At 38.2% G+C, this 25,320-nt stretch overlaps 1 protein-coding gene across 2 annotated transcripts in view; it reads right to left on the bottom strand.

Moving 5' to 3' along the window:
- The window catches only part of MCTP2 (multiple C2 and transmembrane domain containing 2), a 240,841-nt gene that overhangs the window by 181,096 nt on the left and 34,425 nt on the right, over positions 1-25,320 (bottom strand). For both annotated transcript variants that reach the window (XM_021680654.1, XM_021680655.1), the window contains exon 2: positions 4,269-4,805. In XM_021680654.1, the coding sequence (XP_021536329.1) occupies positions 4,269-4,736 (468 nt within the window). In that variant the 5' untranslated portion in view covers positions 4,737-4,805. The remainder of the gene's footprint in view (positions 1-4,268; positions 4,806-25,320) is intronic.

A 25,320-nucleotide genomic window follows, 5' to 3' on the forward strand; every position in this document is an offset into this window, starting at 1 on the left:
GAGTCTCCTGGAGATTCTCTCTCTCTCTCGACCCCTCCCCTTGCTTGATTATGCTCTCTCTCTCTCTCAAATAAATAAATCTTAAAAAAAAAAAAATCTCCCTTTGATTACCAACTTTTTTAGATCACCAGCTCTGAGTTGTCACATTTCCAAACTCCTGATGTACACAGAGTTTTGTGCACAGGCTTTGGATACAGACAGTCCTAGATTTAGATCCTGGCTCTTAACATTTATTAGCTTGACAACCTTAGGTAAGCCATTAAAACTTCTGGGCCCTGATTTTGTTCTGGGAAATGTAATGATTAAAAACAACTATAATGGGCGCCTGGGTGGCTCAGTTGGTTAAGCGACTGCCTTCGGCTCGGGTCATGATCCTGGAGTCCCGGGATCGAGTCCCGCATCGGGCTCCCTGCTCGGCGGGGAGTCTGCTTCTCCCTCTGACCCTCCTCCCTCTCATGCTCTCTGTCTCTCATTCTCTCTCTCTCAAATAAATAAATAAAATCTTTAAAAAAATAAAATAAAATAAAATAAAAATAAAAACAACTATAATAACTCTAATAAATACAACCATAATCATAGCAGGGAGTCCATGTTAGGTGCTTATGCCTGCCACATATTTCTGGGCCTGACTGAAAGTGATAATTACATAGTTAATCAAATAATGTGTCAATCAAAAAAAAGGGCGAGGTCATGCAAGAAAGCCTGGGTGAAAGTTTGGACTTGCCCTTGAGCCCTATGAAAGGAAGAGAGAGCCCATCCCACAGGACTTTAAGAATCTTGGCTTCATGGCCTAGGCAGGTTAGCATGTGGGTATGGACATCGTCGGCCCAAGCAAACAATGTGTGAGTATGTCAAGTTCTCACTTGGAGTTCAATCTCTATTGTGAGATGGACGGCATACCAGACACCATTCAGTGTAGAACTTATCCATTAGCCTTGTGTTCGCAAAACAATCTCCTGATTCTATGTGATTTCTCATGTAGGCCAACTTCAGGGAGTCAATACACCCAACGAATTCTCCAAAGTATTTCCAGGCCCTGATATAATTATTGCTCGCTCCTAATAAAGTTGACGCTGATTATGATGCGACTTCCCAAATAACTTGACAATAATGACACAGTGAGCTGTTTATGCCAAAATAAATATTAGAGTCTATACAGTATTTCATTTTCATTGCAAGTTGAGTCACAGTTTGTCATTTATAGCTTAGTAATCATGGGTATTGGTTATCATGAGTTGGTCCTCTGAGCCAGATGGTCACTGGACAGTTAATAAGGTCTTGGAGGCTGGTGATCTTCTTAGGGTCATACTCAGTGACACCTCTGCCGACTACCCATTTGCCTTCCCTTCTCTACCCCCTCTACCTGTTCCAAACCTTTTCTCCCTCTACAGATTTCTACAGAAAGCTAAGTAAGGTTAGGATTCAATGACAGCAAAAGTGGGACGTTCGGTAAACAAAAGGAGGGTGATGATATTGATTGTATAGTCGGGAAAACCCGGACAGGGAAGGAGAATTTCAGCTGGGCCTTGAAGGATGAGAGGATTTCCGTAAGAGAAGAAGGGAGAAGACAGATGTGAGGCAGATCGATGAAGATTACAGAGACCATGAGAAGCAAGGAAAGGGAAACAGTCTAACATGATTCACAGGTGTTTCACTGAGGCCACCAGGTGAATAACGGTGATGTTGCTGAGAAACAAGTCTATCTGTGAGGGCACTTGGGAGAGAAAAAATTCTGTCAAAACAAGTTGAGATCAGGTTTCTGTGGACTATCCAGTATGGTATGAATCCGGGACCCAAGAGAAAGTCTGGAGAATCCTATTCTCACAAATGTATCCTTTATTCTAAACCTACTTTCTTCTGTCTTGGTTTTAGGGTTGGTTGAAGCACCTGCATTGAGACCATTCCAGGTTCCATGTGGCCTCTATGTTCTCACATCCCTTGTTCCTCTTCCCTCTTAATTTTCTTCCTTGCTTTCTCATTCCTTTTCCCCATTACTGTAAGCCCGCACCTCACTTCATTGCTGACCCTGGCAGGACTGGAAAAAAACTGGAAGACATTCAGACAACTCCATTATTTGAGGTCTTATCCTACTGCTGCAGGCTCAGCCTTGAAGGTGCCCTTGGACATAAAACACGTGAGACAAACATCAGTGGGTAATCCGACCACAGATGTCCCTTTCTTTACCCCTCCCCACTCTGAAAATCTACAAACAAAATCAACTACACCAAAGATCCTCAGCAAATATCTGATTGTCCTTGTGGTACACCAGGCTTGTCATATGCCAACCCTTTCTTCCCTCATTGCTTCTCCCATCCCATGAAAGTGATAATAGCCTGTCCACTATTCATTAGGAAAGAAAAAAAGATGACCCATATCCTAGATACAGATTCACCAACCCTAAAACTCACATGACATGGATTCACCAGGATTCCCATCTTCATTGAAAAAAAGGCAGAGAAGAACACATTCAGATTTAAAGCTAGTATCGGACTTGGGCTGAAAAGTCTACACCTGTCTTAATCTCCCTGTTTTCAGTTAATATCATACAGAAAGAAATTTCATTTACAGTATGTTTCTTTCCAAAAAAAAAAAAACCCAAACAAATAAACAAAAAAAGTCTGATTTTAATGAAATCATAAACTGAAGAGAACTCACAATAAAGACACTATACTAACAAAACTATACTAACCTGAATGCACACATTACTATCATTGATTTCCTCATACACAAATAGTGATTGAGTACATGCTATGTGTCAGGCATACGGCAAGGCCGTAAGAAAACAAAGACAAATTAGACGTGACTCCCCTAGACCTACCCATAGACCAAATTATAAAGCCTAGTGGGGAAGATAAGCAAGGGAGTGGCTAACTTCGATGCCATGTAATAAACTCTAGATCCTCAGGTAGTGGGAGAAGCCTACCCAATATGGTGGAAGGGAGCTTAAAAGGCGGATAGGTACAGCAATGGATTTGACCACATGTGATCCTATAGGTCTGACTAGTAGCAGCCCAGTCCCTCCAACCTCTGCAAACAGGCAACCAAGCAGATACATGGCACTCAAGTGGCCATGGGAGGATCAGTCTGTTTCTACCTTGTACATCCTAGGACATGAAAAGAGAAGGAAAGGATTCGTATTTGAGAAGGAAGTTTAGGGACACTCAGCTGGCTCAGTCAATGAATCACGCAATTCTTAATCTCAGGGTAGTGAGTTTGAGCCCCAGTTCAGTGCAGAGATTACTTAAAAATAAAATCTTAAAAAAAGAAGTTTTCTTTTAAATGGGTGAGTTAAAAAGGAAAATTATTTGTATTTATATATATAAATGTATTTATATATACAATATATGACACCCCAATATATGGCAGGTTTTGGTTCTGAAAGTAAAACCAAAAATCCCAGATGAATACCCAGGTTTGTATGCAATTATAACAGTAACCTGGAATCCCCTCAAAAAATTTAACTTCTTCCCTCAAAACTACAACCTACTTTAGTGTCATTGTGGGGAAGTAAAAAAAAAAAAAAAAAAAAAACTGATTAAACCAATCACCACGATTTAGTAATCTGGGGGCTGACTTTATATTAAATTCATTCTAGAAATGCAAGATTTGTCTCATAATTGTATTTGACTCTTTTATCTTACCGAAATACTAAAGCTTTGTAAAATCAACGAATCCATAAGAATTTGCATCCTTCAGTTCCTTTTTGTTTTTTCAGAGAATGCAAGTGAGGCTGTCCACGGGCAAATGCGCACGTGTGCAAAAGCACACAGGAATGCACACACACACACGTGACATAGGAGCAAGTTCAAACTCTCCAACAGTCAAAGGGAGACACACATTCATACATTTCTTAGGAATATTCACATGCATTTTTGTCTACTGTAGGATTGAGCAGTGGTGGAGACACACACACACACACACACACACACACACTTAAAGCAAAATGTTCGAGGAAAAGTTATGCTTTTAATTTCTTTGCCAGGGAGATGGAAAAAGGAAAACTCATCCAATAGGGCTTTTAATGTCTTAAAGTATCCCAGAGAGGTTATTTGTAATAGTTTTAAAATGCACAGAGGTCAACCCTAAAACGAATGGGAACAGTAGGTGCAATCAATATTACCTGAATTTAAATTCTTATAAATGACATTCTCTCCGTCCAAGCTAACCACAAAAAATAACTCCTAACCAAATTTTCCAAGGGCAATGAGTACACTTAGAAAGGAGAAAAACAGAAAAAGGAACAGGAAAGTGCTGAGCCCTGGTCTCACCTCTGGCTCTTCCAGTGTATCCTCTTCAACGGGAGTTTTCTGGAGCGGATCCAAGATGCCATTGCTGGAAGGCCTCCTGTCCTCGGCGGGAGAAGCATAGGCCTCCTCCGAGTCTGTTTCCACCACGTGGAGGTGTCCCGCTTCTTCCTGGCTCCAATCCAATTCGTCTTCAGACTGTTTCAAGGAGTTACTGCTGCTCTTGGGAAAGATCCCTGCTGTCGACAGGCTGCTGGGCACCGAGGTGTAGGATGACTGGGGCCCAGAGTAAGGCCGCCCCTCTGGGGCCAAGGCCTCTGCCCCCAGGAGGTCAGGAACAGAGAGGCTGAGGCGGCGGTCCAGGGAACGCCTTGCTCGTAAGTCTAGGGGCTTGTTGGAGTTCTTTTTCCCCCTCTTCTTGCTCAGGTTGATTAACAAAGGCCTGGTCCGCTGTTTCAAAGAGCCCCAGACAGATGGTTTATCCATATCCATGACTGCATGAAGACCCAGCAAGTCACTCCATGAGAGAGCGCCTCTCTACAGGAAACAATTCTATGGCTCCTAGAAAACACGATATAAGGAGAGAGAACATAAATGAGCCTTCTCAGCAGTATCCAAGTACATTAAAGTGTAAAATATGACTGGAAAGTCTCACACTTTCCACTAAGTGACCAAACATTTGATTGGTAATGTCTACAAATATTTTTTTAAAAGCATTTTTAAGAAACTGAATTTTTCAGATTTTTATCAGAGTAGTTACAGAAAAATTCTAGTAATGAATGGAACTATGAGGTTGATGTGAAAAGAGTGTTTCATAAGAAGACTGCTTTCTCTGACTTGGCTCACTCAACATCATGTCCTCCCTCCTGGTTCAGCCATGTTGTTGCAAATGGCAGGATTTCCTCCTATTTATATGGCTAACTCATATTCCATTGTTTATATACCTCACCTTTTTTAATCCATTCGTCCCTCAATAACCACTTAGATTGTTTCCTTATTTTGGCTACTGTGAATAATGCTGTAGTGAACAAGGGAGTGAGGAAATGCTGGTTTCATTTTGGGAGGATATATATACCCAGAACCATATGATACTTCTAGTTTTAGTTTTTTGAGGAACCTCCATATTGTTCTCCACATGTCTGTATCAGTTTACCTTCCCACCAATAGTGCACAAGGCCTCTCTTTCTTCCACATCCTCACCAAAACTTGTGATCTCTTGTTGGGTTTTTTTTTTTTTTTATGTTGTTAATCACCATACATTGCATCATTAGTTTCTGATGTAGTGTTCCATGATTCATTGTTTGCGTACAACACCCAGGGCTCAATAATAGCCATGTATAGTTGAAGTTTGCTCAGAGAGTAGATCTTCCACAAATACACACAGATAGTAACTATGTGAGGTGATGGATATGTTAATTAACTTGATTGTGGTACTCATTTCATAATGCATATATAATTAAATCATGTCGTATGACCTAAATATACATACATACATATACATACACACACAACACACACACACACACACATAATTTCTACACATACAATATTTGTTTGTTTCCTGAATTAAACTTGGGGGAAAAAAGACTACTTTCTTATGTCCTATCCAGGGAACGCAGAGCCAAACATTACTACCACAATAACAGCATCTTTAATCGGTATTATCAAATAACTGGTGCCTTTTAATGTCTGAACCAGGGTAGGCAAACAGTTTCTGTATAAGACCAGTTAGTAAATATTTTAAACTTTACAGGCCACATGGTGTGTCACAATTATCAATTCTGCTGTTTTGGCACCAAAGGAGACATGGACAACACCTAAATCAGTGTGGCTGTGTTCCAATAAAACTATATTTACAAAAGTGGAGCAGACTGTAGTTGGACAATCCCTGCTTTAAACTTACCATCTTGTTTTCCAGCATAACAGGTGCATTTTGAAGGACAAACGCATACTCATGTAGACAAAAATTCCACCTGATATCTTAAAACTTTATAGTAAAATAAGGTTGACTAAAGAGAAAATCATTTATAGAAGTGAGAGATCTGTTCTTGTTCCAATGTACCAAGTCAGAAAAATTGACAAAACTATAAGGGAAATCTCAAGAAATGCAAGCTTCAGAGCCTTAGCTGGAGAATGTATGATTAAAAGTGTTTCCCCACAAACAGTCCCCAGGAATGACAGGAATGCTTCACAAATACATATGTAATTATACAGAGTGGTAAATGCTATACAGGAAAGTGGGTAATTTGACATATTACAGATTGGACTCATTAAGGATCAAATCAAAGTCAAATCTGGATGCAAAAGAATTAAATTGACCACTTTCTTTCATCATCCACAAAAATAAACTCAAAATGGATTAAAGACCTGAATGTGAGACCTGAAACCATAAAAACCCTAGAAGACAACACAGGCAGTAATCTTTTTGACACTGGACAGAGCAATATTTTTTTAGCTATGTCACCTGAGGCAAGGGAAATAAAAGCAAAAAGAAACTATTGGGACTATATCAAAATAAAAATCTTCTGCACAGTGAAGGAAATAATCAACAAAACTAAAAGGCAACCTGCTGAATGGGAGAAGATATTTGAAAATGACATATCTGATAAAGGGTTAGTATCCAAAATATATAAAGAACTTATATAACTCATCACCCAGAAAACAAATAATCCAATTAAAAATGGGCAAAAGACATGAACAGATATTTCTCCAAAGATACCCAGATGGCCAACAGACACATGAAAAGATGCTCAACATCACTCATCATCAGGGAAATGGAAATCAAAACTACAATGATATATCACCTCACACCTGTCAGAATGGCTAAAATCAAAACACAAGAAACAAGTATTGGCAAAGATGTGGAGAAAAAGGAACCCTCATGCACTATTGGTGGGAATGCAAATTGATGCAGCCACTGTGGAAAACAGCATGGAGGCTCCTAAAAAATTAAAAATAGATCTACCCTTTGATCCAGGAATTGCACTACTGGGTATTTACCCAAAGAATACAAAAACAGTAATTCAAAGGGATACATGCACCCCTACGTTTACTGCAGCATTATTTATAATAGCCAAACTATGGAAGCAGCCCAAATGCCCATCAGGAGATGAACGGCTAAAGATACACACACACACACACACAGCCATAAAGAAGGAAATCTTGCCATTTGGAACAATATGGGTAGAGCTAGAGAGTACAATGCTAAGTGAAATAATTTAGAAAAAGACAAATACCATAAGATCTCATTTATGTGTGTAATTTAAGAAACAAATAATCAAAGGAAAGAGAGAAAGAGAGAGAGAGAGAAACCAAGAGAACAAACTGATGAGAGAAACCAAGAGAACAAACTGATGGTTACCAGAGGGAAGGTGTGTGGGTAGATGGGGGAAATAGGGAATAGGGATTAAAGAGTACACTTATCATAATGAAAACTAATAAAATTTTTTAAAAAGAAAATTATCTGAAGCTAGTCTTAGGGGTTTAATCAAAAAAAAAATCAAATTTGGAGAAATAAACCATATTCTAGGTGTCAAGTAGCTCATAAGAGATCCTTCCAATATGAAAAAGAACAGTAGGGCCAGGTAATTCTGATATGGCCTGTACTTACATTCCATGTTTGGCTGAGGATAAAATAGGCCAAGAGCCACAAGAAAACACATTTTCTAAAATCAAGGACTCCAAGCATTTGTACCCAGCCCTATCATACTCTAGGACAGGATATTTAGTCATTGGGAAGTCACTGCATTTTGAAGAGCAGCACTATGAAAGTCTACAGCTTTTGCTGGATCACTGGATGACCACCAGTCGAGGCAATAGCTTCTTCCAGGATGAAATGCGTATCTTCAGAAGGTAATGCAGAGATGAAGAGCTTGGGTTCCAGAGACTGATTTCATGATTTGGAATTTTGCTTTGCCACATTTTACTTAGATGTACTATTAGGGGCAAGTCATTGTAGTAAGCCTCAATTTCCTCACCTATTCAATGGAGATTATAATATCTAGTGTGCAAACCAAATGAGACAAGGTGTAAGGCACAGTGTCAAATGCAGAGAAAGTATTCAGTCAAGAAAAGCTATTTTTTATCATTACTGATACTGTTGTCATAATTTCCAATTTTGATATCTTAATTTATTCAAGAGCTCTGTATCTCATTATTATTTACATTTTACGGAACTGTACCATAACTACTTCATTGGCCTCTTGTGAGGACTGAATGAATTAGTCTATATAATGTGTTTAGAACAGTTCTTGGCACAGAGAAAATATTTAAGATAATGTTAGCTAGTTTTTAAATTGTTATTTCACTTATTTCACACTGAGTTATTCCAGATTTGAAAATATTTACTTTTTCCTGCTTTGTAAAATCTAAACATAAACTTGTATATCACATTAGCAAGACACAAATACATTATTTAATTCACATCTCATGGCTTAACTTGCAAATATGTTAAAAAGGATTGCTTCTATATTCATTTAGAAATATTTTAGTCAATTAGCATTTAATGGAGTGTTATATAAATGTTTATTAGATCTAGTTGGTTGATGGCTCAATTCTTCTATACTCTTGATTTTCTTTCTACTAGTATTACCTAGAAAGAAATGCTGGGTCTCTCAATTATAACTGTGAATTTGTATATTTCTCCTTTAGTTCTGTCAGGTTTTGCTTCTGTATTTTGAACTTTTGTTATTTGTATACATGTTTGTAATTGTTATATCTTCTTGCTGTTTAAATCCAATCTGACAGACTCTTTTAGTTGGTTTGTTTAGACCATTTACATTTAACTTTATAATTGATGTTTGTATTATATGAAGGTTTCTCAATGTATTTGTTTCCACTGTTTTTTATTCTGTTTCCGTTCCTTGTTTTTCCTTCCTTCCTTTGCTTTTTTTAGTGTTCATTTTAATTCATCAATTGTGATTTTGTCTATATTTCTTTTTATAAAACTCCTATCAGACAAGGTTTTACTTTGATTTCAATCATGAACCATATTTTAAATAATTCAAGAAGAGAAGAACGGCCTATTATACTTACCATTTCCTCTGTTCTTAATATTCCAAATTTCTCATATCAGTTCCCATCAGTCTAAGAAATTTTCTTAACTAGTTATTTTATATCAAGTCTGTTGACTACAAATTCTCTTGGTTTTACCTGATATGAGAAGATCTTCATTTCACATTCAAGGATATTATCATTGAATCCTGGACTCTGCACTTTTATTTCAGCACTTTAAAAATGGTAAGACATTTCTTCTGGCCTCCATGATTTCCGCTGAGAAATCTGTCATTTGAATCACTGTCTCCTATAGATAAGGTGTCACTTTTTCTCTGACTGCTTTCAAGATTTTGTCCTCAGTTTTAAACAGTTATGATATGCCTGGGTGTGTATCCTTTGGGTTTATCTTGTTTGGGGTAGCTTAGCTTCTTGAATCTGTAAGGTTATATCTTTTGTCAAACTTGGGAATTTTGCAGCCATTATTTCTTGGAATACTCCTTAGCCACACTCTTTCTCTTTTCCTTCTGGGACTCCAATAATATAAACATTATATCTTTTGTTAATTGTCTAACAGTCCGAGGGTCTCTGTTCAATATTTTTCAATCATTCTCCTCTCCATTGTTCACACTGTATAATTTTTATTGATTTACTTTCAGGTTTATAGATTCTTTCCTCTGTTATCTCCATTTTGTTACTGACTTTATATAGTAAGGAATGTGGGGGTGGGTAAGAGGGGGCAAGGTTTAGAGACCATTGTCCTTTTCAGTCCTAAAATTTCCATTTGGTTCTACTTCATATCTCCTATTTCTTTACAGATACATTTCAATTTACCTTTTATTTCAGAACTCATCATTATTCACTGGAGCATTTTTATAACAGCTGCTTTAAAGTTATATTTTCATTGTCATCCATTGTCTTTTCCCATGTGATTTGAGAATTTTATAGTTCTTTATATTCCAACATGGATTATATCCTAGACATTCTGAATATTTTTTTTAAGATTTTATTTATTTATTTGAGAGAGAGAATGAGATAGAGAGAGCATGAGAGGGGGGAGGGTCAGAGGGAGAAGCAGACTCCCCGCCGAGCAGGGAGCCCAATGTGGGACTCGATCCCGGGATTCCAGGATCATGACCTGAGCCAAAGGCAGTCGCTTAACCAACTGAGCCACCCAGGTGCCCCAACATTCTGAATATTCTTATAAAATCTTGTGCCTTATTTAAATCTATGAAGAATGTTGATATTATTGTTTTGCCAGGCATTTGATTTGATCACCTTCTCACCACAAATTCCAACCCACATTCTGTGAGCCGATGTCAGTGTTGTTTTCAAAAGCTAGGAAGGGCCATTCAAATCTGCCCTGCGTGCACACCATGTAGAAGTTACTGAGACTTGCATGGAATTCTATTCATTAACTACATTCTCAAAGTAGATGGTATACTAATCATGATCAGACGGATGAATGTCCAGGTTGTAGTGAGTTCAGAAATTCACACACTTTATGGAATCATTTCCTGAGTTCCTCCTCTCAGATGTCTCCCCTGATACTCTCTAGTACCCTGGAACGCCCCTTTTCAATCCTCTAGTCAGAAACAACCCACTTCTGTGATGCCACCAGAGTAGGGGGAGGACTGAGACATATTAAAACAAGCAAAATAGGGCGCCTGGGTGGCTCAGTTGGTTAAGCGACTGCCTTCGGCTCAGGTCATGATCCTGGAGTCCCGGGATCGAGTCCCACATCAGGTTCCCTGCTCAGCAGGGAGTCTGCTTCTCCCTCTGACCCTCCCCGCTCTCATGCTCTCTCTCTGTCTCTCTCGCAAATAAATAAAATCTTAAAAAAAAAAAATTAAAACAAGCAAAATAAACAAATAAAACGAAAAGGAAAAAAAGCAACGATTAGCCCTGCCCTCAAAATTACAGCTTCACAAAATAGGAAGGACATCCCCCTCACTCATTGCTTTGGCTCCTGCTGTTTCCCACTGTCAGCTGCTTCTGTGGCTACTGCCTTTGCCACAAGATTGCCAGGGCATGACAAAATAGAGAAAAGGGAGACAAAAAGATGGGGGATTTCTCCCTTCTCTCTGAACTTTAGGGCTTCTCTTTTCTATTCCTTGAGCCAGAACTAGAGGGTGTCTCTTGGCTCTTTCTCTGTCTGCTTCCAATACTGACTCTTAGATTTTGTTTTTGTTGTTTAAATTTTAAGTAGGCTCCACGCCCAACATGGGGTTTGAACTCACAACCCCGAGATCAAGAGTCGCATGTTCTACAGCCAGCCAGGTGCCCCTCGACACTGACTCCTAGGCTGTGGACTGCATTGAATTCAGGCAGGGGGATTAGCAGAGAGGGAGAAATGGTAAACTCACCTCGAGTTCAGTGATATTTCGATTGTGGTGTCTTCCCTCATCTACATGCTGATATTTACTTTTCAGAGGCCTCAACTAGCTTCACCAAACATTTTACCCTGGCTTCATACTTGTGTTCTGTGAGGGGAAAAGGTTAGAGTGGTTTTATTCCATTTTACCCGAAACCTGAACTCTCTTAGTGAGTTTTGCAAAATCATTCCAACCATAATTTCCCCCCAAGTATGCAAGTAGTACAGAACAAGATGTACAGAACTACAAACATATGAATACTAAAACATGTGCTCAGAAGAAAAAAGTGGTCTTAAAGGTGTGCATAAAGCTAATACACTGTTGGACTGTGGTCTCTCTGACACCTGAAAACATTGTCCCTTCAATCAACAATGCACTCCTCTGAATAAAGAAAAGTCTAAAGAGGGGCGCCTGGGTGGCTCAGCCATTAAGCGTCTGCCTTCGGCTCAGGTCACGATCCCAGGGTCCTGGGATCGGGCCCCGCATCGGGCTCCCTGCTCGGCGGGAAGCCTGCTTCTCCCTCTCCCACTCCCCCTGCTTGTGTTCCCTCTCTCGCTGTGTCTCTCTCTGTCAAATAAATAAATAAAATCTTTAAAAATAAAAAAAAAATAAAAGTCTAAAGAAAGAATAAATTCAAGGACCAGTTAGGTTTGATGAAAAAGCTGGTGAGATACATATAACTATCTGGATATTCAGTTTTTCTCTCCTCAAAGAATATTAAAAAACAAACTTAAACATATTTGTTCCATTTTCTACGAGGACATACATCCATAGGTTATCATCATAATATCCAAAGAGTTCGAAGTTAAAATGTGACCCATGCTCTGCCAAGCATCAGCACTAGAAGCAGAATCTCTTCACAAAACGACATACCTGTGGTACTCAACGTGGCCAACTTCAGCTTTCATTTATTGAACGAAAAGAACATTCTGCTTCTTCAAACCACTGACAGCAGGGTAAGGTCTGCACAGGAAACGGCCCCAAGCCAAGAAGTCTACTGGAAGTTTCATTTATCATGGTTTAAACCCAGACATCCTCCCCAGCTGGCTGCTAGCAATTGGCCAAATGGAAAAAGAACAGCAAACATTTTAAGCGTCAGCCCCAAAGTATCTGATTGAACCTGCACTACAACCACTATGTGAATAAGAAACACAAAGGAGGAAAGAGGTCTGAGAATGACAAGAGCGTAAGTGATTATTATGCATATTATTCAATAACACTGATGGAGACTGTGCTTCTCAAAATTCTCCTTTAGCATAAATATGAAGAAAAGGGTTTGTTTTCACAATCTAAATATCAAATGACAGAGCAAGTAGTTACAACTAGTCAGAATGTGTCATTACTATCTTTGTAGTTAATCATTATGATATTTTTTATCACTATTAGAAAGAAAATTTCATATCACATCCTGTTAAAATGGGGGGAAGAAAAATTTAAACTAAATTCAATAAAAGCGAAAATCTGATGGAATGCAGTCATCCTATGGGAAAGCATAAAGGCAAATGATATTCTATGGAAGGATTATTTAGCATTCTGATAGAACAGGGATAGGACTCTCTACATCTAACTATATTTAATTGTGCTTGTAGTAGAAACAACTTCCCCACCACAAAAACATCATCTAAAGGAGACTATCCTTAATAGAAAGGTCTCTCCAGATAAGTTTCATATAAGAAACAGAAAATGCATCTGCTTTTAAAATAAATCTGGCTTTTTTTCCCCTAAAAATGCAGCTTCCCAATCATTCAACATGCTACTAAATTTGTAATCCAACTGAGGGAGAAGAGATTATTCTACATATTAGACATATTATTAAATATAACATAGGGAAAGAAACCCCTCCAAAATTAAGATCAACCAAAAGGACTGGATGCATTTTGTAATCCCACTACATATGTTCTTGGAAACAAACAAAATGCGTTAACAGAGAAGCAGTTCCTGTCTCCTCTGGTTAATGCCATACTCTGCCCCATCGCTAGTCTCTTTGGAATCTCATCTATAGAAAATGGTCCCAGAATTGCCCCTCTCTTTATCAATCATTCATAATTCATACTCCACTTGGGAGAGGACTGGAGGAAAGGAGAAGGGCTGAGGTTTCTGAAGCATTCAGATCCCTGGACTTACACTCTTATTCCAACCTCTGATAGGATAACCACAATTACTCTCTCTCTCTCTGAAATGACCAGAATGAGTTTAACAATAGGTATACATGATTTTTAAACAAGCCCTGATGAGTTAACATTCCATTCAACAAAAGAATAAAATAATTGTGCAGATAAGCACGATTAGCAGGTCTTAATCCTGCTTGCAAGGTTAGTCCTTGGCTGGTATCTGGGAAACTAAGTTTTTGGAAGGTTTCCAATCACCCTAACTGAAAGGACTCATTGTGAGAGTAAGAGTGACTCATTGTGCCTAAATTGTACATGCAAAAAATTTATGCTGAATACCTGCTTTCCCTCTAAGACACTGGAATTTTGGTCCATGCTAGAAGGTACCTATGTGACCAGTTCCCAATAAAAACCCAGTGGAAAAAAATTCTCTAATGAGCATCCCTGGTAGACAACATATCACACGTGTTGTCACAATTCATTGCTAGAGGAATTAAACATGTCTTATCTGACCCCACTGGGAAACTTGTGCCTGGTTTCCTCCAGACTTCCTGTGCACTTTTCTCTTTGCTGATTTTGTTCTGTATCCTCTCCTAGAGTAAATCATAGTTGTAATACCAAATACTGACTCCTGTGAGTCCTCCTTAAAGAGCCACGAAATCTGGGAGCAGTCTTAGGGACTCCCAGCTAGAACCTCAATGTGCTATTTAGCATAAGTTTCCAAAATGGACAGATTTAGAAGAAATGGAAATATTCTAAATTATTCTGATTCGTTTCTTACCAAGAGGGAAAGAAAACAAAACAGGGAAGAAAAAGGAGGAGGAGGAGGAGATGGAGGAGAAGAGCAAAATCTTATTACAGCATTGAAATTTTAAAAAATACAAGCAAGAACAGACAGGAAGCTCAACTTAAAGAATAAACTGATGATGGGTTTTCAAGGGAAGTAGAAAGAGGAGAAAAAGTTGATCAAATTTGTGGTATTCCACGGGCCATGCTTAATTGTGAGTGGCATACAGAAACATTCAAGAGGAACCAGAAACCTAAGCGCTGAGAAGAAGTAACCCAACTTTCTGGGGAAATGTGCTCTGGCAGCAAAACAGCCAGCTTCATGTTGGACCTTGCAGGACATCTCAGTGTTATCGGGGAACACAGAGACCACGTGGGCCACTGTTTTTCCCAGTGCTTTCTACCATATCTCTTTAAATTAAATGATCTCAGTCTAGAATTCTAGCAGCTCTCTAATTCTTTATACTCATTACAGAAGTATAAACACTGGCTCTTGGAGACCATAAATGCAAATTTCTTCAGCACACTGTATTTCACTTTAACTGCACCTAAAGAAATTAAGTAAAAAAGCTAAGAAATAACTTACCCCTATGTCAAGTACCATGGACTTCTTTTCCTACTTAAGTCTTTTGTTTTCTCACCATATCCCTTGGTAGGATCTAGGGAGATCATATCCATCAAAGTACTTTGCAAACATGCAATAAATACTAAATAAGTGGGGGGCTCCAACACTTTATTGCTATATTTACCCTACATGAGATCTTTTCTAATCTTTCCTGGTTTTTCCTGTTCTAAATAGTTGTAAAGGCCTCTGACCATACACATTGGCCTGCCTGACATTTTTCATTCAACTCAGTCTGCAATAATTCTCAGATCTCTGGATTAGCTCTATTCAAACATTCTCAGCCTTGGTTATGATTTCCCACATCAACTCCTGTTGCTGTTCTTTTATACTTCAATTTCTTCAGTGTGTATAGAAAACTATAGAACATGAACATACCAGTGACACACCTTCTGGAATAAAAATTTAAATACAATTACATTTTCTGTGTGCTCCTCTCTGATGACTTTCCCATCATGGCCGGCTGGAAGTAATCAATATTCTAAAACTGCATTTACTGTATTCATGTATTTTGTTATATATTATTCAAGGATAAACACAGTACTATTTTTCAAGATTATAAACTCAATTTATTATACATTTTATATAAGTAGTATATTATCCCATGCTTTTCAATCAACATTACCTTCAGGAACTGTAACCACAATGATAAATGTAGCTTTATTAAAGTCATTTTAAAGGTGGTATAATACTCTGTTGTGAGAAGGTGCTATAATTTATTTATAAATTTTCCTGCAGCTGGATACTTAAGATGCTTACTCTATTTTCCTACTAAAAACAGAGTTAGACTTTAAAAGCTATTCTTAAACTTGTCTTCCGGTGCTAATGTTAGTTTTTCCCAGAGATTTTTCCATCAGCTCTGGACTGCCCCACTAAAAGTGGCTAGAAACATGTGAAGAATGGTTATTTTAATGACCACAGTAGTGGGCATAACTCATACACATTGGGTGCAAATCAGAGTTTTTGAAAAGTGTCTTACAAGAGAGACTTGTCCCTCACTGAGAAACACCCTACCTCAGAGTTGAATTGTTGACTTGTAGGTTATGCGTATCCTAAAGTTGACTAGCTAGATATTGCCAAACTGTTTTCCAAAGTAGACATATTAGTTAATATACCCAACATCAGCCGGTAAGTTCCTGTTGTGCAATGTCTATTGCAAGTTTTTTTTTTTTTAATATTTGCCAATCTGAAATTGTGAAAGGGGACCCATTACTCTATGGGTTGATAGCTTTGTTTTCTCTTATTTGAAACAGTACATTATTTTGATAATAATGCTTCCTTAGTACTTTCAGCTGCAAAACTCTCTACCCAATACATAACTTTTAAAAAAATGTATGTGGTGTCATGATTCACATCTGAAAAAACTTTGATGAGTTCAATTTATCAGTATTTTTTTCTTCCCACGTTGTGTTTGTGTGTGTGGCATGTATGTGGTGGGTATGGTTTAAAAATCCCCAGGATCACTAATATATTTTCATATATTTTCTTGGAAAAGCTCTGAAGTTTTGCATTTCACAGTCATTTGTTCTACCTAAATTGTTTACTTATGGTTTTAGAAGGGGGTGAGATTTTATTTTTTATCTACGTATACAATCAAATTTCAAGGAACCTTTTTTAATAAAACCTACCCTACCTTCCAGTGATGTACAAGACCATCCCTATCAGGTATATAATTTCCATATATAAGGTCTGTACCTGGTTACAGATACTTGTGACAATATCACATAATTAATTACTATAGGTTTGATATCTAGCTGGGTAACGTTCCCACCTTGTTGCGGTTTCTTTTTTCTCTACTCTTCCATGTAAATTTTAGATCTATTTATTTGTCTAATACCCCCAATCCCAAACAAAAGTGGTGAACATTTTGGTTGGCAGTTGCTTTAGAAATTAATCTGAGGACAGCTTCAAGATATTGTTATCTTCCTCCCCATGAATATGGTTACTTTCTAGGTCTTTTTTTTTTAATAGACTTTTAGAGCAGTATTAGGTATACACAATAACTGCACAAAAGTATGAGTGTTCCCATATATCCCCTCTTCTCCTCAACAAAAGTTCTCCAATTACTGCCATCTGTCATTAATGTGGTATATCTGTTACAACTGATGAACTATTACTGATATATTATTATTAACTAAAATCCATAATTTACCCTAGGGTTCACTCTTTGTATTGTACATTTCTGAGTTTGGGCATATGTATAACGTCATGAATCCACCATTATAGTATCATACAGAACAGTTTCACAGCTTTAAAAATTCCCTCTGCCCCACCTACTCATTCCTCCCTCCCCTCCCCATGCGCCCCTGGCACCCACTGATCTTTTTACTATCTCTATAGTTTTGTCTTTTCCAGAATGTCATATAGTTGGAAACATATATCATACAGACTTTTCAAACTGGCTTCTTGCACTTAGTAATATTTATTTACATTTCCTTCATACCTTTTTGTGGCTTGATAGACAGCTCATTTATTTTTGTTGCTGAATAATATGCCATTGTATGGATATGCCACAGTTTGTTTATCCATTCAGCTGCTGAAGGACATTTTGGTTGCTTCAAATTTATGGCAATTATGAATAAAGCTGTAAACATTTGTGCACAGATTTTTGTGCAAACATAAATTTTCAGCTGATTTGCATAAATACCAAGTAGCATGATCACTGAATCATACAGTATCTATAACTCTTAACAGTCTTTAATTGATCATCAGTTACATATATATAAATTCGCATAATAGGCAACTTGCACATATTTTGTCAAATTAATTTCTAGGTACTTCATAGTTTTGCAGTTACTGATATTTGTATTATATTTTAGTTTTCAGTAGCTAGTATAGAGGAAAACAATTGACTTTTATATATGGCTTCTAATTCCTACCATCTTTTTGAGGTCATTTATTAATTATAATAATTTGTCCATAAATTATAATTCTGGTTTTCAATGTAGACCACTAAATTATTTTCACATGATGACAATTTTGTTTCGTCTTTTCGAAAATACCTATTCTTTTTCCTTTCTGCACTGAATGGGGCTTCAAATTCAATAGGTAACAGGATATTGGTAATATATTCTATATTGTTTTTCCTGATCAGTCTTGCAAAGGGTTTATTAGTTTACTAACTTTTCTAAAGCAAACTTTTCTTTGTAGATTTTACTTATTGATTCCTCTTCTTATTTTTACTCCTTCATTCTTTCTGTACCCTTTGGGTCTGATGTGCTGTTTTTTTTTTTTTTTTTTAATTCTTGACATAGAAAATTAGATACTGATTTCTGGACTGTACTATTCTTTTATTTATCCATTTAATGCTACAATTTCCCTCTAAGCACTGAGTGAGTTGCATCAAACAAGTTTTGGTGTGTCATATTTTCATTACCATTTAAAATACTTCCTGGGCGCCTGGGTGGCTCGGTTGGTTAAGCGACTGCCTTGGGCTCAGGTCATGATCCTGGAGTCCTGGGATCGAGTCCCACATCGGGCTCCCTGCTCAGCAGGGAGTCTGCTTCTCCCTCTGACCCTCCCCCCTCTCATGTGCTCTCTCTAATAAAATCTTTAAAAAAAATAAAATAAAATACTTCCTAATTTCCATCTTAAATTCTTCTATAGGATAGTTTTTGTTGTTGTTGTTATTTTTGTTTGTTTGTTTTTAGAGGTACAGTACTTCATTCTAAAAAAGAAATGGGATTATCTGGTTATCTTCATGTTATTCACTTTTAGCTTAATTCCTAAGAATTAAGTCAGAATAGAAAATTCATGTTTTCATTCCTCTGCAAATGGAGGCTTTATTTATGGCTCAACTTACAATCAATCTGCAGTTCTTGGGTTCTCTATATGTCAATTATTTGAAGTTGATTGTGTTGCTTAGACCTATATTTTTCTGATTCTTCTGTTTTATTGTTTAATCAGTAAAGAAAAGAAGGGAGGTACTGAGCAACAGTAATGATATTAAATTAAAAGGACTCAATAAAAGGAATGAGAGGAAGGAGGATGTCAGGATTGAGTCCAGCCCAATTAAAAAAATACTAGAGCTATTCACTCACAAATGCATATTGTGGGATCAGTCTTGGTTTCTCTTTGTTTCAGAAGTTCAACTGGAGAAGCCATTTGGTAGCTGAGTACATGACTGTGGAGCTGAGAGATCAGGTCTAGAGACAAGAGTTTGCAGAGATTGGCATTCATATTATGGTCACTGCAGGCATAGTAATGGACGACCTTGCCAAGAAGAGTATGAAATGGAAAGATGGCATGAGCCTTAATGAACTCCAGCACTGAACAATCTGTTAGAGCAGGACAAACTTGCAAAGGACATTAATATGATATAGCCAAAGAGGATGAAAAAGTACGGTGTCACCTTATGACAACTAGAAACCAAAACAAAGCAGACAAAGGAAGGGTATTTTATAGAGGAAGTGGTCAAGAGCATCAAGAGCTGCTTGCAGATAACACCAATCCTGAAAGCATCCATGTGGCGCAATGGAGCTTATTGGTAATCTTGGTATGACTTGTTGTGGGGGCAGGAGGGGAAAGAAAGCCTGACTGGGGTAACTTCTGAAGGGTGTAGGAAAGGAAAAATTGAAGGCAACAGATAAAATTAGGCTGAAGGGGAAGAAGGATGTAGGTCAAGCTGAGAACACTTGATCATGGTTAGAGGTAGATGGACGTAATACTCTTGCTAAAGGTACGTGCTTCTCTGGCTACAGTATTCAGTCAATAATTATCTCTTGACAAAATTGCTCCCCACCACTTGCCGGTGCATACGTGTGTGTGTGTGTGTACACACACACACACACCCATAAACACACATACACACACAATTTTCTTGATGCCCTTATCAGAATATTTCTTATCTGCCACGGAACTACAGACCCAAATTTTGAAAATCAAGCATTGTTCAACAAACAATTGCATAGTCTTAACAACATGCACCAAGTGTAAGAGAAAGTAATTTACTTCTTCACACACTTGAGTTTAATGTCCTCCTATTAAACCACAAACACTGATCTCTTACCCAGCATCTACATTGCAAAACAACTGCCAAACCTCAAATGTCCTGCCTAACATTATTATCACATTTAAAGGTTTCTACATCTAGGAATTACTTGCAGAAGCGGAACACGTGAAGTATCTTTAGACCTTTACTGGCAGAGGGATAGAATTAGGGGAAGATGTTAATTTCCAGTAAAAACTGAATCCCTCTTGAGTAAATGGCATATTGTAGAAGCCATCTTAGGATATAAAAATGTGACTGAAAGTTAAGCCCAAAGACAGACATTAATTTAGAACAAAAGAAGCCTTCGACACATCCTCCTACGCCATTTCTGGTGTGAAACAGAAGGTGTTTAACACGCCGTGTATAGCTGTCAGTCACCGAATCAATATAAATATTTCAGAATACAAAGTGAAAGCTTTCAGAAATATGGCTGTACCTATCAAAAGCAAAAGAAACTTTTACACACAAATACCTAGCTTTTAAATAAACATCACACAGGGCGCCTGGGTGGCTCAGTTGGTTAAGCAACTGCCTTCGGCTCAGGTCATGATCCTGGAGTCCCTGGATGGAGTCCGGCATGGGGCTCCCTGCTCGGCAGGGAGTCTGCTTCTCCCTCTGACCCTCCCCCCTTTCGTGTGCTCTCTCTCATTCTCTCTCAAATCAATAAATAAAATCTTTAATAAATAAATAAACATCACACACAGTTTATCATTGCCCTACTTTCAAAACACCAAGCCAGTAGTTTATTTTATAACAGAAACTTTCAAAGCACTCCCCAAGCCCAAGCCAAGCCTATGTCAACAGAAGCAGCAAACACCAATTGTCTCTCCAAAGAACAATCACACCTCCTCCAAGAAGACAGGACAACTCAACAATTCTAATATGCTATGTGCAATTTTACTGATGACTTCTACATATTTGCAAGCAATTTAAAAATATATACTCAAAGAAAATCACATCATAATACCCTTAAGGCCATCTTACATAAAAATAAACGTTTCATGCTTTCCTCAATTAAAAGTGATGGAGGAGAATAAAGAAATACGATTCTTAGACAACCAGCCATCCACTATCTCTTGTAATGTCTGTCAAAATTGTTTAGATAGTAAGATTCTAGTAAACAATTCCATCATCTGGATTAAAAACAACTGAACTAGCAGAAAGTATAACTTCATGATAAACACAAACAGCGTTTGTACACACCGAGCATTGTCAACCACAATGTACCCTTTTCCTTTGCTATTTTTACTAATTCATTTATTCAATAAATATTAGCTGACATCTATGCACTTGTGGTATTACAGAACCTGAGGATACATCAGTGAACAACACAGAGTCCTTGCTTTCATGAAACTTAGGTTCTACTTGGAAGAGACAGACAACAAGCAAAAATATATGGAATATGTTGGGGGATGGCAAAAAGAGCAAGAGCTGAGGGGAAGGGGTGGCTGCAGACAACCAGGCTGCCATCTTTACATCATGCATCAGGAGAGCCCCCATCCGATAAGGTGAGCAGAGAGAACAGAAGCAGTAAGAGAGAGAGCCAAGTGGATGCATGCAGGGGAAGCACCTTCCACGCAGAAGACAGGCCAAGTGCAGAGGGTCCAGAGCAGGGCAGATCTCTCGGGAAGACTGAGAAACAGGAAGAAGGCCAGGGTGACTGGAGCAGAGCCAGGGGTGCGACTGGTAGGAAAGGAGTTCGGAGGGGAGCAGGATGCCAGATCAGGCAGGTCCTTGTGTGCCACGGTGAGGACCCTGAGTTTTACTCGGAGTGGGTTGAGAAGCCACTGGAGGGTTAAAAAGGATGCCAATGATTCTTTACTAGTTCCTACCACATATCTGGTCCTGTGTTCACTGTTTTACGTACATCGTCAGCAGTGCTCAGAATGATCTTATAAATACATACTTTCATTCCAACTTTACCGACGAGGAAAATGCAACTTTTTCAGGTTCACAAAGCTGCAAACTGAAAGCCAGGCTTATCTCAGCATTGCTCAACAGGAGGCCCTACTGGCATTTAGAGCAAGACAATGCTTTGTTGTATGGGACTGTCCTATGCACTACAGGATGATAGTTACCAACCCCAGCCTCTACCTCCCATATGCCAGCAATGCCCCTTGTCACTGTGACCCTCAAAAACATACACATTTTCAAAGGTCCCCCAACAGGGACACTACGTCCACTAGCTAGAACCGCTGTGCCATTCTTGCCCACTCCACCACCTTGCTCTCCCTCCTGTGTTTTATCCTGCTAGCTGAAAACGGGCCACTGGAACAAAATTCATAAGATGGATGGATGCATTAAATTTTTTTAAAAACCCTCCAGTTCCATCCACGTAAAAAAAAAAAAAAAAGATGAATGAAACACTTTAAAGATGACTATTTTCTCCATTGAAACCATTTGTTGTAGACACCATCCCTTGTTTCAAATTCTAAAACAGTTATTACTGTCAAATATCACTGTTGGAACACAATCGTCCAGGCCAGAGAACAACATAATATTCTTCAGGTTCAGAGGTGGGCCTTGAGAGACCCTGGATTAATAAAACAATGGCCTGTAGACCTGAGGGTATAATGGACTCTGTGCAAAATACTCAGGTGAGAAGATTTTCTTCTGAATGCTAGGTATATTAAATTGTGCTTGAGGAAAAACTAACAAGTACTACTAGGAAACTGTCTACAGTGATGCATAATCATATGCATGTGAGTCTGATCAATTCTGTCCTTTTAAAGCTATTATATCCCCATGAGACTGCTTATATCAACACTGAAAATTAATACTGAGACATCAGTTTTTAATAAGTCTTTATAAGACAGTCATTGAAGAAGATATGACTCAATATTCTCAAAGTTGTAGGCATAAATCTGTATTATTCTCTGCCTTTGATATCAATTATGCTTACAAATGAATTTGATCAGAGCTTGAAAATTAGCAGAATTTGAAACCAAGCCTAAGTCTTCATATTGCAATCTGTGAAAAGATGTGACTCAAGATAACCAAAGTTGCAGGGATAAATCTATATTATTATGTGTCTAAAACGTTAATTATGCTTACAGCTGAATTTGCAGAGAGCTTGAAAATTGGCAGAATTTGAAACCAAGCCCAACCAAGCTTAATTGCTTCAATAGAGGACATTTCAATGGGCGCTTCTGAAATAGCACTTGATCCTAAGTGAAGAAGACATAGTAATGTAGCTGGAGCAATTAAAAAGTCTTTATACTATTAGCTTAAACAATAATATTAATAACAGTGTTCCACCATTTGATCCTCAATTCAGGACTGGAAATCTGGCAAACATGCTTTTCTTAAATTCCTAAAAAATCTACTGATAATATCTTATATACAAAAAAGATATAAAGAGTTTTTTTTTTAATAATGATTTTTTCAGGGCTGATTCTATGTTTTCTTATCCCCTAAAAAATCAATATAGAAGGGCTTCATGAGGGGCACCTGGGTGGCTCAGTCAGTTAAACGTCTGACTTCAGCTCAGGTCATGATCTCAGGGTCTTGGAATCAAGCCCCGCGTCAGGCTCCCTGCTCAGCAGGGAGTCTGCTTCTCCCTCTACCCCTGCTCCTGTTCACTCTCTCTTTCAAATAAATAATTAAATTAAGTTAAAAATAATTTTTTAAAAAAGGGCTACCTGAGTATCTACTGGTTCTTATCAGAGTAGCATAAACCTGACTATAAGAAGTTTATAATCTAATGATAAGAATTCAGTTAAGAGCAAAGCAGGTGTAACATATACGATGAAGAGAAGGCAACAGAACTGGTGGTGGCAGTATTTAATGAGGCGTCAATCTGTCTATCCAAATGGAGCCAGTGAAGGGAAAAAGCAAGGTGGGGAGGTTCCCTCGAGGAAAAAAGTAATGACAGCAAAGGAAAATTAAGACCACCTATCTTCTAGAATGACTAAAAACAAACAAGCACATGCAAAAACCTGACAACACAAAGTGCTGGCAAGGATGCAGAGCAACTGGAACTCTCATAAATTGCTGGAAGGAATGCAAAGTGGCACAGACAGTTAGGAAAACCATTTGATGGTTTCTCATACAATTAAAATTGCAATTACCACATGGCTCAGAAATCTCACTTAGTGGTATTTACTCAAGAGAAATTCAAATGGATTTGCCTATGATGACCTGTACATAAGTGTTTCTGGAAACTTTATTCAAAATCAAAAGCTTAAAACATCCCACTTTCCACTAACTAGTGAATGGATTTGAAAGACAAAGCATGTGTGCATGCAATGGCAAACTGCTCAGAAATAAAAAGGAATGAATACACAAAATTTCATGGATGAATATAAAAGCAGTATGTTCCTGAAGCCAAATGCAGAAGGCTATATACTGTATAACATCATCCCTTACGACATTCTGGAGAAGGGAAAACTGTAAGGACAGAAATAAGATCAGTGGTTGCTAGGGATAGCGGGATGGGATACAGAAAGGACAAGGGAACTTTGGCGGGGGGGGGGGAGCAGTGATAGAAACCTCTTATATCATGATTATGGTCCCATGTCTCTGTGTCTCAAATTCAGACAACCATATACCTAAACAAGTAAACTCTAGTATGTAAATTATATCTCAAGAAACCTAATCTTGGAAAAAAAGGAAAAAAAAAAAAACTGGATTTCAATCAAGTTACAAAGCAGTTCTGCAAAACAAACCGAAATGATGTAATTCACCTGTATTTCCTGGTCCTTGCCCGTCCTGCCAATGTGGAAAAGTCGTATGTCGCAATGCCACCCTTCAAATCTTACAAATCCCTCAAACATCACCAGCAGCTGCCTTTTGCACAGTATTTCCAAAATGCCTTACACTGTTTTGGAAAGGTATTACATTTACCTCTTCTGTTTTCTGATTAGATTCTTTCCTTCCTTTACTTTTATAAGGGAAGAGTGGTAAGGTGGGTCTGTCCCAAATATCAGATGCCCAAAGAGGAAGTCTGGTCTCTTGGCGAAACACACACTCTGTCACCTTGCCTCCACACTTTCCAACTCCCCTCTACACCATTCACGTTCCACCCACTGCACCAAAAGGCAGTGGTCTCCAAAGTGAGTACCTCGGTGTAGGCAGGAACTGAATAACAGAACTTGTACGGGTATTTATCTTTACCTTAAAATTGAGAAAAATTCATTATTGCTAAAATTTAGGACATAGGTTGATTTGCTTGTTGGACAATATTTATTGAGCCAAGATTTTG

Source organism: Neomonachus schauinslandi, chromosome 9 (genome assembly GCF_002201575.2).
Source record: "Neomonachus schauinslandi chromosome 9, ASM220157v2, whole genome shotgun sequence".
NCBI lineage: Eukaryota > Metazoa > Chordata > Mammalia > Carnivora > Phocidae > Neomonachus > Neomonachus schauinslandi.